General features: G+C 43.1%; 1 protein-coding gene across 1 annotated transcript in view; it reads left to right on the plus strand.

Annotated features, from left to right (window-relative positions):
* The window catches only part of ADRA1B (adrenoceptor alpha 1B), a 61536-nt gene that overhangs the window by 45619 nt on the left and 591 nt on the right, over positions 1 to 15326 (plus strand). The window contains exon 2 of the mRNA XM_010855347.1: positions 13097 to 13341. Within this exon, the coding sequence (XP_010853649.1) occupies positions 13097 to 13341 (245 nt within the window). The remainder of the gene's footprint in view (positions 1 to 13096; positions 13342 to 15326) is intronic.

The following is a 15326-nucleotide window of genomic DNA, read 5'->3' on the forward strand; positions in this document are numbered from 1 at the left end:
ACAGAAATAAAGTCTGTCACTGTTTCCACTGTTTCCCCATCTATTTCCCATGAAGTGATGGGACCAGATGCCATGATCTTTGTTTTCTGAATGCTGAGCTTTAAGCCAACTTTATCACTCTCCTCTTTCACTTTCATCAAGAGGCTTTTTAGTTCCTCTTCACTGTCTGCCATAAGGGTGGTGTCATCTGCATATCTGAGGTTATTGATATTTCTCCTGGCAATCTTGATTCCAGCTGTGCTTTTTCCAGCCCAGCATTTCTCATGATGTATTCTGCATAGAAGTTAAATAAGCAGGGTGACAATATACAGCCTTGACGAACTCCTTTTCCTATTTGGAACCAGTCTGTTGTTCCATGTCCAGTTCTAACTGTTGCTTCCTGACCTGCATATAGGTTTCTCAAGAGGCGGGTCAGGTGCCCTAGAGTCTTTTAAATACTTTTATAATGTGAGATGACTTTTTGGTAAGTTTTACTATCTATACAGGTAAGTTTCCACATTTTCCCCACACCACTCCGGTCATTCCTCTTGTTTTAATTAACCTGGATATTTTTTTCTTGGTTATTCTTTTATCATCTATATTCTTCCATATATTTAGTTTGGGATCATTTAGGTTCTTCTCTCTACCCACCCCAGTCCCTAAAAAATACCATAATGATATTTTAATGAGATTGTCTTGAATTTACAGATGAATTCAAGGAGAACTGAAGTTGTCTTGGATAGAGACTTTCTATACTCATTAGAAAAGACCATGATTCCGGGAAAGATTGAGGGTAGGAGGAGAAGGTGCAACAGAGGACAAGATGGTTGGATGGCAGCATCAGTTCAGTGGACACAGGTCTGAGCAAACTCCAGGAGATAGTGAAGGACAGGGAAGCCTGGCGTGTTGCAGTCCATGGGGTCTCATTTGGGCATGACTTAACAATGCAACAACAGCAACATACTAAAGCAAGCTATGTCTCTCCCTTTACATGTCTTCCTTTTATGTCCATTCATAAAGTCATATGGCTTCCTTCACATAGATCCCATCAATGCTCAATTTTAAAAGTGTTCTATTGGGAAATTTCCATTAAGGCCAAAGTTTGGAACACACTCAGTTTGGCATCAAAGATAGACCCTTAAGTGCTACAGAAACCACTCCATCCCATCTGCTCCCAACTCTGGGCCTAAGCCAAGAGGTCGCTTCCCTCTTTGAAGTGGGAATGGGTCCATCAATTAACCAGTGGGCAATTGATGTCCCTGACCTGATCCCCAGTCCTGTGCTAGAAATATAGGACAGACTCCATCTTCAAACAGCTTTGATGCTGTATAAAGAGATGAATGGCACTTAAGAATGACATTCCATATTGATGTATGTGATATGGCCTGTGTTTTGATGAAAATACAGGAGAAGAGGCCTGGAGCAGTCAGGAAAGATTTCAGGAAGAGGACAAAAACTGAACTGGGCATTGGCCTGTGGTTACCTTTTGAAAAATATTTATCTATTTGGGTGTGTCAGGTCTTTGTTGCAGCATACTGGTTTCTCTCGTTGTGGCTCATAGTGTGAGCCACACTTGTAGGCTCCAGACTGTGCAGGCTCAATAGTCATGGTGCACAGACTCTACAGTGCATGGGCTCAGTTGCCTAATGACACGTGGGATCTTAGGTCCCTGACCAGGGATCAAACCCACTTCCTCAGCATTAGAAGGTGAATTCTTAACCACTGGACTACCAGGGAAGTTCCTATGGTTACCATTTAAACATATAAAGAAGAGGAAGGAAGCACATTATAAGCAAGAAAATCACCCCACACCTACCAGGAATCACATAGATACTGGGTTAGGCACGTAAAGAGGAGGTTATGTGCTCAACAAATAGTTTTACACATTCACTATAACCCAAGCTCTGTGTTTGGTGCTAGAAAAACAAGACGAGTAAGACTGACCCTGGCCTTGAGGAGCTTGTGGACAAGGGAGACAGACTGTTAAATAAACAAGTTCAGCAGCTGTTGTGATAGAACTCTGTGGAGAGAATAGCAGAGACTCTTAATCTGGTGACTGCATCTCCTGGGCACCCATGGATGGGATTCAGTGAGTCTGTGAACTCCTGAAATTATGCAGTGCTAAATTACTTGCATAACCAGAATACTTAGGTTAAGAACCACTGAGGTACAGTGCCACAAAATTCTTGGTTTCTGTGTTTTAATGGCCAGATAAGATATATGTAAAGACACCATTACAAATAGAAAGTAAATAATTCTGGTCTTCCCCCAACTTAGAAGTATTTTAAGAGTTCAGAGGCTGTATTGTCTGTTAAGAAAAATGCCCAGCTTTGGGACAGGCAATGAAGTGAAGTGTTAGTCATTCAGTCGTGTCTGACTCTTTGTGAGCCCATGGACTGTAGCCCTCCAGGCTCCTCTGTCCATGGGATTCTCCAGGCAAAAATACTGGAGTGGGTTGCCATTCCCTTCTCCAGGGGATCTTCCCAACCCAGGGATCAAACCTGAGACTCCTGCATTGCAGGCGGATTCTTTACTGTCTGAACCACCAGAGAAGCTCATGCGACTTGGGTTTGAATCCCAGCTCTACAGTTTAATAGCTGTGTAACATTGAGTGAGTTCTATACACATGAAGACTTGATTTCCTCATCTCTAAATTGAGAATTACAGAACCCACCGCTCCCTCCTGCCTCACTGTGAGAGTGAGATTAGCTAAGCTGTGTCAGTTACCTGGATCTGAGCAGGTCTTCACAGCCTGCCCCTTCCTTCTATTTTCACACTTCAGAGGAAGCTGGGCATTGTGGGCTGAGGTTATGAAAAGGAGGAATTTGAGCCAGGCCTACAAGGGATGGAGAGGAGGAGGGGAAAGGAACCGACATTTCAGATCAGTGGACAGAGTAGATGAAAGGAAAAGAGCAAGAAAAGTCAACTCTTATGTTGCGAAGAATCAGTACATTGCAGCCGGGTTGAACAGGTCTTAAATTCCAACCTAAACAGTTTGAAATTTATCCTATAAACTACAGGAGCCACTGGAGGGTTTGGGACAAGGAAGTCAGTCCCTTGTTGAGGTGGCTTGCGGCCCAGCCTTTGCTCATCCATGAATTCCAAGATACCCAGGAAAACAATTTTTAAAATAAAATTGTAATGTGGACTAAGGCAATGCTTCTCACCTTAGGATCTTGTTAAATAGCAGATTCTGATTCACGGGATCATGGAGATTCTGCATTTCTAACAAGCACTCAGGTGATGTTGACGTTGTTTATCCATGAACCTCACCTTGAGTAGCCAAGGCCTAACATATTTTGGCTTGCTGTCTTTATTACTAATTATTATTCTTGCAACACATGTTGACTGAGTAGCTATTCTGTGTCAGGCACTATGCGAGGCCCTGAGTAGAAAGGGAAGAATCAGACATGAACTCTCTTTTCTAGAAGCTCACAGTCTAATCTTAGATGAGGCATAGCCCTAAGCAACTGTAATTCAAGATAGAGAGTGATAAATGCCATATTTTAGCTTCAGATAAAATACTGTGACAGTTTAGTGAAAAGAAAGATTGTTCCAGTTGAGGGGGAAATTGCCTAGTGCTTAAAGAAATGAATAGAAGCTTCTTTTTCTTATTATTAAGCAATGAGTAAGAACCCAGACTTTAGAGTTAGATTTTAATCTTAACTCTACCTCTTACTAGACATGTGACTTAATTAATCTCTTAAACCTCCGTTTCCTCATCCATAGAATGAAATATAATAATAGCAATGCTTCTGGAAGGATTGGATGAGAGAATGTTTGTAAACATAGTACCTAATAACTGGTTCTTAGTTCATTATAAATGGTGGCTCTGGTGATTATTATTGTTTTCAACATTTACTTTAAAACTTAACATGGGTCTGTTTGGCCCTGAGGATATTGTATTTGTTGGACAATTTTGTGATCTCTTTCCAAGGTTAAGTGGCAAATGAAAATGGAAAAACCTCGAAGGGAATTTCCAAATCCAAGGAAACCTCCTTCTCAATGCTGAAAGAATTAGTAACTAGTATTTGACATTTTTTGTTTTGTTTTTATTGGGCAAACGGTTTGCACTGGGAAGACTTGGCTTGGCTGAAGATGTAGCCAAATGCTCCTAATAACAGCCCCATTGAAAGGGAGTTCCACTCTATTTACAAGCTGATCAAAATGGTTTTACCACCCACTGGCTCCCTTGAGGTCATCTGCTTGTGTGATGCTGAACATGAAATAAGTCAAATCAAATTTATAATCCTAGAGACCCAGATTGTCAGAACTCAGAAGGATGTTACAAACCACCCAGCCCTGGGGGGACCAGACAAATGATGCTCTGCATCTCTCTATGCCTTGGTGCAATCCCCACCCACTGGTCATTCCTTCAACCAATATTTAATGAAGGAATATTACAGGGTCCATAGTAAGAGAATAAGGTACATCAGGGGACCACAGACACATCAGGAACTAACAGAGGAGGCTGCTGGGCTTAACAACGAAAGGTCTCATTTCAACCCCCCTCCCCCCTTACCTGCAGAGAGCCTTGAACAAGCGCTGCCTTCTACTTACAGCTCTGTTTCTTCATCTGAAAAGTATGGATAATCCCACTTTGCTCATAGAACTGTCATGTGGATTATATTTAAATAGAACATTAAAAAAGTGTCTTTTGGTTCATTTTTTTGTCTTTTAAATAATATTCATTGGATTTTTCCCAATTACAAAAGTAATTCATGTTTATGGAGAAAATGTTGGAAAACACCAAAAAGCCCAGAAAATAAAATTTCACCCATAATTTCAACACCGAAGGATAAACACAGTTGATGTCTCCTTTCATGTCTGTTTTTCCAGTCCTTTAGACACATCAGCATGTGTATTTTGTTTCCCCATGAATTGTATTGGAAGTGATTAACAGCCTCCGTAAGGGCTTCCTGGATTCATATTCAAACTCTGCCCCCATTAGCTCTGTGACTTGGAGCTAGTTCCGTTCCCTCAAGTGTAATAGTTGTGGCCTCCAGGGAGTGCCCTTAGGTTGGACCCCCAGACACCAAGGAGTCCAAGCGGGCAGAATGGTGCCCCCTAGAGCCATGCAGGGTGCAGTCATGCTGAGCTGTCTTAGGAACAGAGCTGGTTGAAGAAGTAAAAAAGGGTGTAGAGATGGTTAGGCATTTGGCCAGTGACTGACACAGAATTTGTTGTTGTTGTTTAGTCACTCTGTCATGTCCAACTCCTTTGTGACCCCATGGACTGTAGCCCATCAGGCTCCTCTGTCCCTGGGATTTCCCAGGCAGAATGCTGGAGGGGGTTGCCATTTCCTTCCCCAGGGGATCTTCATAGTAGCTGCTGCTGCTGCTAACTCGGTTCAGTAGTGTCCAACTCTGTGCGACCCCATAGACTGCAGTCCACCAGGCTCCCCCATCCCTGGGATTCTCCAGGCAAGAACACTGGAGTGGGTTGCCATTTCATTCCCCAGGGGATCTTCATGGTAGCTACTATTCCACAAACCTTGTGGTTTTGAAGAGTGGGGATTCACTGTTCAGATTCGTTGAATAGCACCTTAAGGATGACCCACCCGGACCATGGTCCAGCCAAGAAGTACTTCTCCTTGTGCTGATCCTGCTTCATTTTAGCTTTTGGATCCTTGTACTTCACAGTCCCTCTAAGTCACCCTTCAGCAGGCAAAGCCCATGTGATATGAGTGGGCTCACTGCACCATCTGCTTGCTGCTTTATCCCTTTCCTCTCAAGTTCTCCCTCTTACTTGCCCCACCCAGATGTGAAGCTCTCAACCTCTCCAAGCCCTTTCAGAGGTGTTGTCTCATTTGATCTGTTTAAAAAACCTCAGTAAGAGACTAACAAGAGGCATCCTAATGGAGCCATGGGGCCTCCTACAAGTGGTTTCCCAGAGCTGTGCCCACAGTGCTGCTCAAAATGACTACGGATCTGAGTGCAGTGCAAGATGGCTTGAAACGCCAGCCAGAGATGGCACCAACTGAATCACATATTCAGTCAGTCAATCAGTGAACAAATATTTATTTAGCACTATTATGTGCCAGGGGCTGGGTTCTCTAGTGAGGAAATAGTCCCTGTTCACTTCTCTTTCAATCCTTCAGGTCCTCAAAGAGGAATGAATGCCCCTCAGTTTAAAGCCAGCAAGTCTTCAACACCCCTCAACCTGAGCTAATCTCCCTCTTTGAAAAAGAGAGGAGGCTCGGACACACTACACTATGGAGTCATCCAGAGCTACTAATGTTTTGTCTTCATCTTCTTTTTCTCTGCCATTGCATTCTGTTTATAGCAAATAATGCAGGTTTTTAAACAGTAATAAAAAGCTTTCTTTAAAAAAAAATTTAGATACCAAAAGTGAATTTATTTAGAGAAAAGCATTAAGTAATGGGTAGTCCAAGGAGTGGAGTGACTGATGCTTAGGAAGCTCTAGACTTGAGATGGGTGAGGCTTAAACCTTTGAGGGTTGCTGACCCCATCAAGCCCATGATAGCTATGGATTCTCCCCCGAAAATTGCATGAATATCACATACAGTTTCATCAAGTTCCAGAACCAGCTGGAGCCCTATCCCTGGGCCTGTACTGGGAAGAGCAGCAGGGTGAGAGTCCTGACACCTGCTCTGCACAGGAGAGCTCGTCTTCTTCTGCATTTCCTTCATCTTGGTAGCACTAGCACTGGCAGCAACAGCAGCATTGGCAGTAGTAACGTAGTTGTGTTTGCAGCAGTCGAATAGCTGTACTTATTGAGTACTTTTAACATGCCAAGCACTTACCAAGCCTAAGCTCAACTCATCCATTCAGAAAAGAATTATCACCATTCCTGTTTTCCGAGAAACAGAGCTCAAGCAGCTTCTCCAAGTTCACTCAGCTAAGAAGTCAGGGTCAGCACTTGAACCCAGGTGTACCTGCCTGTGTTCGCTGCTCCTGCTGCTAAGTCGCTTCAGTCGTGTCCAACGCTCTGCGACCCCGTAGACAGCAGCCTACCAGGCTCCTCCGTCCTTGGGATTCTCCAGGCAAGAACGCTGGAGTGGGTTGCCATTGCCTTCTTCAATGCATGAACATGAAAAGTGAAAGTGAAATCGCTCAGTCGTGTCTGCTGAACAGGTCCTTAATCACTGAGCTCCACTGTCTCGATAAATGTTTTTTTGGATCAAGTGAAGGACACTTAAACAGGTTCTGGCTCTCGTACTGCCATTCACCAGCCAAGTGACCTTGTAAAAGTCACTCACCCTGACTGACCTTCCCTTAAGGAAGAAGATTTCCCAGTTCTGCCAAGCCATGATGCTAAGACGCAGGGCTAAGGCGCGTGGGAACATTTCATGGGCAGGAGATGTGGAGCCAGGCTCAAGGACATGCACTGAGAGTTGGTAATCCTGGCAAAGAGCAGACACCGGCCTTACTTCCAGCAGAGAGAGCAGGCTTCCAGAAACCTACATTTCCCATTGATATTTGCTCCCTCTTTTAGCATCTTCGTGCTCGTTGCTCAGTTGTGGCTGACTCTTTGCGACCCCATGGACTATACTCTACCAGTTCCTCTGCCCAAGGGGTTTTCCAAAAAAGAATACTGGTGTGGGTTGCCCTTTGCTTCTCCAGGGGATTTTCCAAATGACCCAGGGCTGGAACCTACGTCTCCTGTGTCTCCTGCATTGCAGGCAGACTCTTTATCCACTGAGCCATCAGGGAAGCCCCTTGGCATCTTCACTGGCGCCCAAAGGTCCGTTTTTGTGCCCAGAGAAAAAAGGATTCCTGTCACCAACATGCTTTCGTGCCCGAGGAGGCTTGGCACCTTCCCTAATTAATGAGGGCTCTTGGCTCCCACCAGGGCATGCTGGTGTTGCAAACAGAGCCCCTAATCCCCATGGCTACTGTGCTGCTGGCAGGAGAGAGAGGAAGGAAGGGGCCGAAATATGTGTGGAATCTGAGGCGCGTGGCAGTCCAGCCCCTGACCCGCACTGCCCCTCTGTGGTGGGTCTGGAGAAGCAGGGATGGGCAGGGCTTCTAGCGCTGGGCTTATAAAGACTGTGAATGATACGGCTGGACAGGACTTGGATCAAACCACTCAACTAAAGGAGGGAAACTATGTCAAATTATTAGGTACTGAACCTGAAACTAACATAATATTGTCCATCAACTCTATTTCAGTAAAATAAATAAATACATTTTTAAAGGAGGGAAACTGAGGCCCAGAAAGGGAAAGCAACTGACCCAAAATGATACATCAAGTTAACAAACATCGATTTCCTGTAATTAGATTTCTAGCCTAATGAGTGGTTTATAGGAATAAGTATCATTTGGTTAATTAGCATTAATGCAGAGTTGATTTAGGTGGCAGGAACCTGGTACCCAGCATGCTAATAAGAGCTTTACATGTTTTATCTTGTTTAATCCTCAAAACAACCCAGGGAAGGTGATACTCTTATTAGACCCGTTTTACTGATGAGGAAACTGAAGAAGCTTAGGGATAGTATGAAGCTTGCTCAAGGTCACGGGTCTGGTGAGAGAGCCAGGATTCCATCCCAAGAGTCAGAATCTAATGAGAAAAGGGCAGTCCCTAGCAGAAGTCACCGAGGGCTTGCTCAAGGTGGGAAAGCCATTCTGGTCTGCTGGAGGACGAAATAAAGGAGAATGCAAATGGAACAAGAGGGCGGGCAAGGTCATTATGCAGCTCCCAGATACACGAGGATTCAAAACTGACCACACCACAAAGTTGTGGAGATGTGGGGAAAATATCACACTCATTACACAGTCAATTGGGATAGTAAATTGATACAGCCAGTCAGAAGGCGGTTTGGCTAGCTGTCAGGACTTGAATGTGGAACCTACCCAGTGATTCCTCATGAAGAATGTTACCCTGCAGAAACACTCAAGTGTTCAAAAACACAAGATGCACGAGGCTTTTCATTACTGCAGTTTGTAATAGCCCGAAATTGAAAATCACCTATCTGACTACTATCAGGAAAGAGTTAAGTGAAATACTATATATCCAGACAGCAGGATGTAATGCTGTGACATGAAGAAATGTCTTTTATATATTCTAAGTGAAGAAATAAATTTGGGGAAAGGTATGTGTATGACCCCATTTTAAAAATCCATCTGAAAGGATAAAAACAGAACTGTTGACTCTGGTCCTATCTACTTGAGAAAGAATTTTCACTCTATATTATATAGATTCTTTTTGTACTGTGTAATTTAGCAGGTGTCACTTTTTTAATGTGACAGGTTTTTTTAGTAGAAGTTTAGGTAATTTATAATATTTGTTACTTTCAGGTATACAACAAGGTGATTTGTTTATATGTATATATTCTTTTTCAATTCTGTTACATTATAGTTTATTATAATCTATTTTGAACTGTGGTGTTGGAGAAGACTCTTAAGAGTCCCTTGGACTGCAAGGAGATCCAACCAGTCCATTCTGCAGGAGATCAGCCCTGGGATTTCTTTGGAAGGAATGATGCTAAAGCTGAAACTCCAGTACTTTGGCCACCTCATGCGAAGAGTTGACTCATTGGAAAAGACTCTGATGCTGGGAGGGATTGGGGGCAGGAGGAGAAGGGGACGACAGAGGATGAGATGGCTGGATGGCATCACTGACTCGATGGACTTGAGTCTGAGTGAACTCCGGGAGTTGGTGATGGACAGGGAGGCCTGGTGTGCTGCGATTCATGGGGTCGCTAAGAGTCAGACATGACTGAGCGACTGAACTGACTGAACTGATTGAATATAGTTCCCTGTGCTATACAGTAAAGCCTTGTTCGTTTATTTTATATATGGTTGTGTGGATCTGTAAGTCCCCTTCTCCCAATGTAGCCCTCCCCTGCTTCCCATTTAGTAACCATGTTTGTTTTCTGTGTCTGTGAGTCTGTTTCTGGTTTGTGAATAAGCTCATTGGGTTGTTGTCTTACTTGGCTGCTCTGGGTCTGAGTTGCGGCACACAGGTGCTTTAGTTGCAGCGCGTGGGACCCAGATCCCTGACCTGGGATCAGACCCAAGCCCCCTGCACTGACAGTGCAGTCTTAGCCACTGAATCACCAACGAAGTCCCATTTGCGTCATATTTTAGATTCCACATATAAGTGATACCATACAGTGTTTGTCTTTCTCTTTTTGACTTATTTCACTTAATATGACCATCTCCAGGTCCATCCATGTTGCTGCAAATGGCATCATTTCATTTTTTTTTAATGACTGAGTAATATTCCTGTGTGTGTGTGTGTGCGCACATGCATGCGTGCCCACCACATTTTCTCATCCATTCATCTGGTGATGGACACTTGAGTTGCTTCCATGTCTTGACTATTGTAAACAGTGCTGCTGTGAACATTGGGGTGCAGGCATCTTTTTGAATTAGAGTTTTCATCTTTTCCAGATATATGCCTAGAAATAGGATTACTGAATCATATGGAAATTCTATTTTTAGCTTTGTGAAGATATGTGTATTGTGTGTTAGTCGCTCAGTCGTGTCCAACTCTTTGTGGCCCCTGGACTATAGCCCACCAGTCTCCTCTGTCCATGGGATTTCCCAGGCAAGAATACTGGAGTGGGTTACCATTCCCTTCTCCAGGGGATCTTCCTGACCCAGGAATCGAACCTGAGTCTCCTGCATTGCAAGCAGATTCTTTACCATCTGAGCCACCAGGGAAACCCTCTTTTTAAGGATGTGAGGTTTTTTGAATAGTCTTAATTTTTTAGAGCAGTTCTAGGTTCACCTCCAAATTGACAGGAAGGTACTGTGGTGAACCTATATTGACACATAATCGCCTGAAGTCCTCAGTTTACATTAGGGATCAATCTTAGTGTTGTACAGTTTATGGGTTTGGACAAATGTATAACGACATATATCTACCAATATAGTATCATACCAAAAATTTCACTGCCCTAAAAATTCTCTGTGCTCCCCCTATTCATTCTCCACTGTGTCACTTTTATAATAAAAATATAAAATATTAATAAAATGTAATAAAAATATTCTTTCCCTGGAATGGAAAAGAAATAAAGACATGGTTTCTGCCCAGAAGGAGTTTACAGTATGAGTGGTAAACAAGGACTTAGCCAGCCCTGGGATGGCTCAGCAACATTAACAGACAAACGATAAAATAACAGAATAAGATCTGATTGTATATGTTCCGAGGAGTACAGAATAAAGGAGTCACTCTGAGTCAGGTAGGGTTAATCAGCAGAGTTCCTGGAGGATGGCAATGAATGGGCCAGGATATAAAGTATATTTGGAAAATGGCTACCATTTATCAATTTTCAAGGTGCCAGACCCCATATCAAGTGTTTTAACATGGATATTTTCATGTATTCAGAATAATCCTATGAAGCAGATGTTATCCCCAATTTGTGGATAAGAAAATTTAGCCTGAGAGAGCCAGTTAACTTTTCAAAAGTCAAACAGCCAATACTCCAAAAAAAGGATGCAAAACCAGGCCTCTGTGATTGCAAACTCTGAGCTCAAGTCACCAGGCCACATTGCCTAAATTGGCTAAAGGCAAAGCATGACCTTCTCAGAGGAACAGGCATCTCAGGGAGCCCAAGCTCAAATTATGGCTGTAAATGAATGCCATGAGAAAATCAACATCATCCCCCTTCCCTTTGGCTGAGCACATCTCAGCCCACTGGTCCTTGGAGAGTGCTTGGTAAAAAAATAAAGACAAACTTCCAGCCCATCTTTATCCCTAACAAGGTGCTTTCAGTGTGATGCAGGTGAAGAAGAACCTAGGGAGAAATGCCATATGGCACAGAAGGAGAGAACGGCATTTATGCCCCTATCATAATGCTATGTGTGTTCCGGTGCAGTGAACTGCCCCCTCACAAGCCTGTGGAGTGCCACAGGACAGAAGCACCCCTAATGTATCCCCACAGGTTGGCCTCATGCCTGACACTTAGCAGAGCTCCATATTTGTGGAATTAATGAATGAACAAATGAAAGAATGAATGTATAAAAATGTAAAAAGCTACCACTCATATGCTGGTGTCCTGATTCATAATATGGGACCAACTATAGTCCCTTCATCTAGAGATTATTGTGATCATTAAACAGGTGAATGGTGTAAAGGGTTTAGTGTAGGATGTGCATAAAGCACACACAATGTGACTGATGGTTCTGATGAATATTAGCTATTAGTATTATTGTAATTCGTGTATCCTTTAAAAGCTGGTCCTTCAAGATACAGCCCTGTTAGGCCATTTTACTACCATCTTCAACAGGGTTGGCAAGCAGAGTTACAAGTCTGTCTTCAGCAAGGATGCTCTCCTCCTCTGGACCCTCCCCACCTTTGCCACAATTGTTTGTTCCCCACCAGCTCAATCCCAGGCCTTAACATGTCCTCATGGATGGTGTGCCTACCTGTGCATATGCTCACCAACATTTACCCTCTAGAGTAATGCACAAGGTTTCCAACTGTTAGCTCCCTCTCTCCACTTCCCAGATTTATTCTCCAGGTTCCCATTTTTTTCAAGACCATTTTAACTATTCCCTTTAGACTCTGTGACAGAAACAAGACCATCCACATGGGCAGAAAGAACTCGCCCCATCATGGATACTGGGTGGCCACACGTCATATTTGCATTTCCACTAGAGCCTTCTATCCAAAGGATAATCTTGGACAGTCAGTTCAGTCACTCAGTCGTGTTCAACTCTTTGCGACCCCATGGACTGCACCATGCCAGGCTTCCCTGCCCATCACCAACTCTCAGAGCTTGCTCAATCTCACATCCATCGAGTCGGTGATGCCAACAGTGGGACCAAAACCCAACGGTGCAGACCTTTTCATGAATCAGACCACGAGGTGGCGCCCTCATTGGCCTCACCTAGCCCTAACCCAGAGTTGAGACGTCAACATACTTATAGTTAACACTAGATGGCACTAGTGGCAAAGAACCCGCCTGCCAATGTAGGAGACATAGCAGACGCGGGTTTGATCCCTGAGTCGGGGAAGATCCCCTGGAGGATGGCATGGCAACCCACTCTAGTGTTCTTGCTGGAGAATCGTATGGACAGAGGAGCCTGGTGAGCTACAGTCCATAGGCTCACAGTCAGTCACGACTGAAGCAGCTGGGCATGCATGCAACAAGTATGGATAACCCTCTTTCCAAGTTTAATCCCTCTCTGACTTAACCCTGCAGCAGGAACCCTGGCCAGCCACCATCCCTCTATCGCCAAGCAGAGAATCAGGAGGCTCCCTGTAACAACAAGCCAGAGCTCAATAATCAAGAAGGTCAAGTACTGCAGGGGGAAAACTCAAGTGCAATCCAAAATAGGGATTCTTACGGCATCTGTGCAACAACTATGGGATCTTCAGCTACTTTCTGGGTCTCAGTGTCTCCATGGATCAAGTGAGGAAGTTGGATTTCGAGATTTGCTACGATTTGTCCCACTCATACGCTCTTCCTTCAAATGGATTCAAAGGTGATCTCAAAGACCAGGCTCTTAGGAAGCTCACAGTGTAACAGAGGAGGTTAGACAGGAATACGAAAGTCACTGTGCTACAGGTGGAGTGGCTGGTTTAGGGACATGGTTTGAAGTTACAGAATGTTCTGTGAAGTATAATTGCATTTTTAAAACATTTACATATGTATATACAACAAATATATGTTCATTTACATATGTATGTGTATCTACAACATTTACATGTATATATGCAAACATTTACATATGTATTTACATGTGTAGTATATACAACAGGAAAAAAATCTGGAAGTTTATGTACCAGAATGTGGTATCTCTACATTGAGGGTTTATTTGTGCTTTTAAAATATTTTTTCTTTTCTTTTTGCTTTTTAATAGCTTCTCATTTTTCCACAAAGGGAAATTAATAGCATTCAAAACAAACAAACAAAAATGTTTCATATTCAAACAGAATTGAGTTTAAATCCCAGCTATATTACAAACGTGCTATGTGGCCTGGGGCAAGTCATTTAACCTCTCCAAGTCTCAGTTGCCTTGTATTTAAAATGGAAGTAGTTTTGAAATTAATTTTGCATTACATGCTTTTGGACCTCGATTCAGACGCATGAGTTAGTCATGTTTCTCAGTTATCAGCATCCCATCATCATAGGTCTAAGTCTGGCATCTCTCTTATTTTATTGATTCGTTTCCTTTTATTCCTATCTCCTATTCCCCTTTCCCTCTGCCTCACCCATAGACACCCATTTTGCATTTGATATGTATTTTTTAACTTGAAAGTGTTTTTGCAAATGAGTTTGATTGTTTGGTGTGTTACTTAAAAGATGTTATGTTATAAAGCTCATTCTGTTTCCTATTTTTTTTTTTTTAACAAAGAACAAGGTATTTGAGATCTTTCCATATTGCTATTTGGACTTTTAGGTACTGCGTAATTGCTCTGCTATGCATGTCCAAACTCTACTTTTCCATAATTCACAATGAAGGGCACCCAAGTGTTTTCCAACTCTGTCACCATAAACACCATCACCCTGAGCATAGTCACACATGGCCCCTGGTGACCTGTGTGAAAATTGCTGGGTCAGGAGCTATCTGTATACTTAATGGGATCAGGTCTTCACAGCCTGTGTCCGCCACTAGCAGGAGACTCCCCATGTTTCCACACCCCTGCCTGCACTTGGCACTATCGAGCTTTCTAATTTTTGCCAGTGTAACAGATATGTTCTCTCACTTTGTGGCTCTCACTTAATTTGACTGCCTAATATTTTGAGCACCTTGGCATATGCTCATTAGCCCTCCAGTTTTCTATTTTGTTGAAATTGCCTGTTCCTTTTCTTTGCCCACGTTTCTACTAGGAATGCTTTTTCTTGTTGACTTGCAGGAGTCCTAATGTACTCTAAATACCAATCCCTTGACAGTCTTAAGACATTGTAAATATCTTCTCTGACTCTTGCCCCATAGTTTATCTTTTTGAAGTGTTAAGTCGTTTTTCTTCACCTCTCCATCGGTAAGACTGTCGTTTACCTTGTCTTCTTTTACCTTATCAAGGTTTACCTTTCACCTTTAGGTCTTTAATACATCTCATATTTCCCATGGAAGTACTTCATAGCATTCTGTGAAGGATAAAATAGTAGGTGAAGAACCAACACAGTGCCGTTCCAACAGCTGTACAAGAGCTATGTATAATTGTTATTATTATAATTCACGAAGAAACTGGTAAGCGCTATCCTAAGAACGTTATAGATACAGTTGTTTGAATCCTGTTTAGCTAAATCAGGAACGATTTTATGGGCGAAGGTGAAGAGATGGAGGTTGGACTTAAAAAAAGCATGTAGGAGTCATGTGTTTTGAGATGGAACGGCAGTATTCCTGGCAGAGGAACTGGCCTGGGCAAAGGAGGCAGGAGACAGGAATCCACCGGTTGACAGTTTGTGGGCAAATCACATGGAAGAG

Source organism: Bison bison, unplaced genomic scaffold, assembly GCF_000754665.1.
Source record: "Bison bison bison isolate TAMUID 2011002044 unplaced genomic scaffold, Bison_UMD1.0 scf7180017864363, whole genome shotgun sequence".
Taxonomy (NCBI): Eukaryota; Metazoa; Chordata; class Mammalia; order Artiodactyla; family Bovidae; genus Bison; species Bison bison.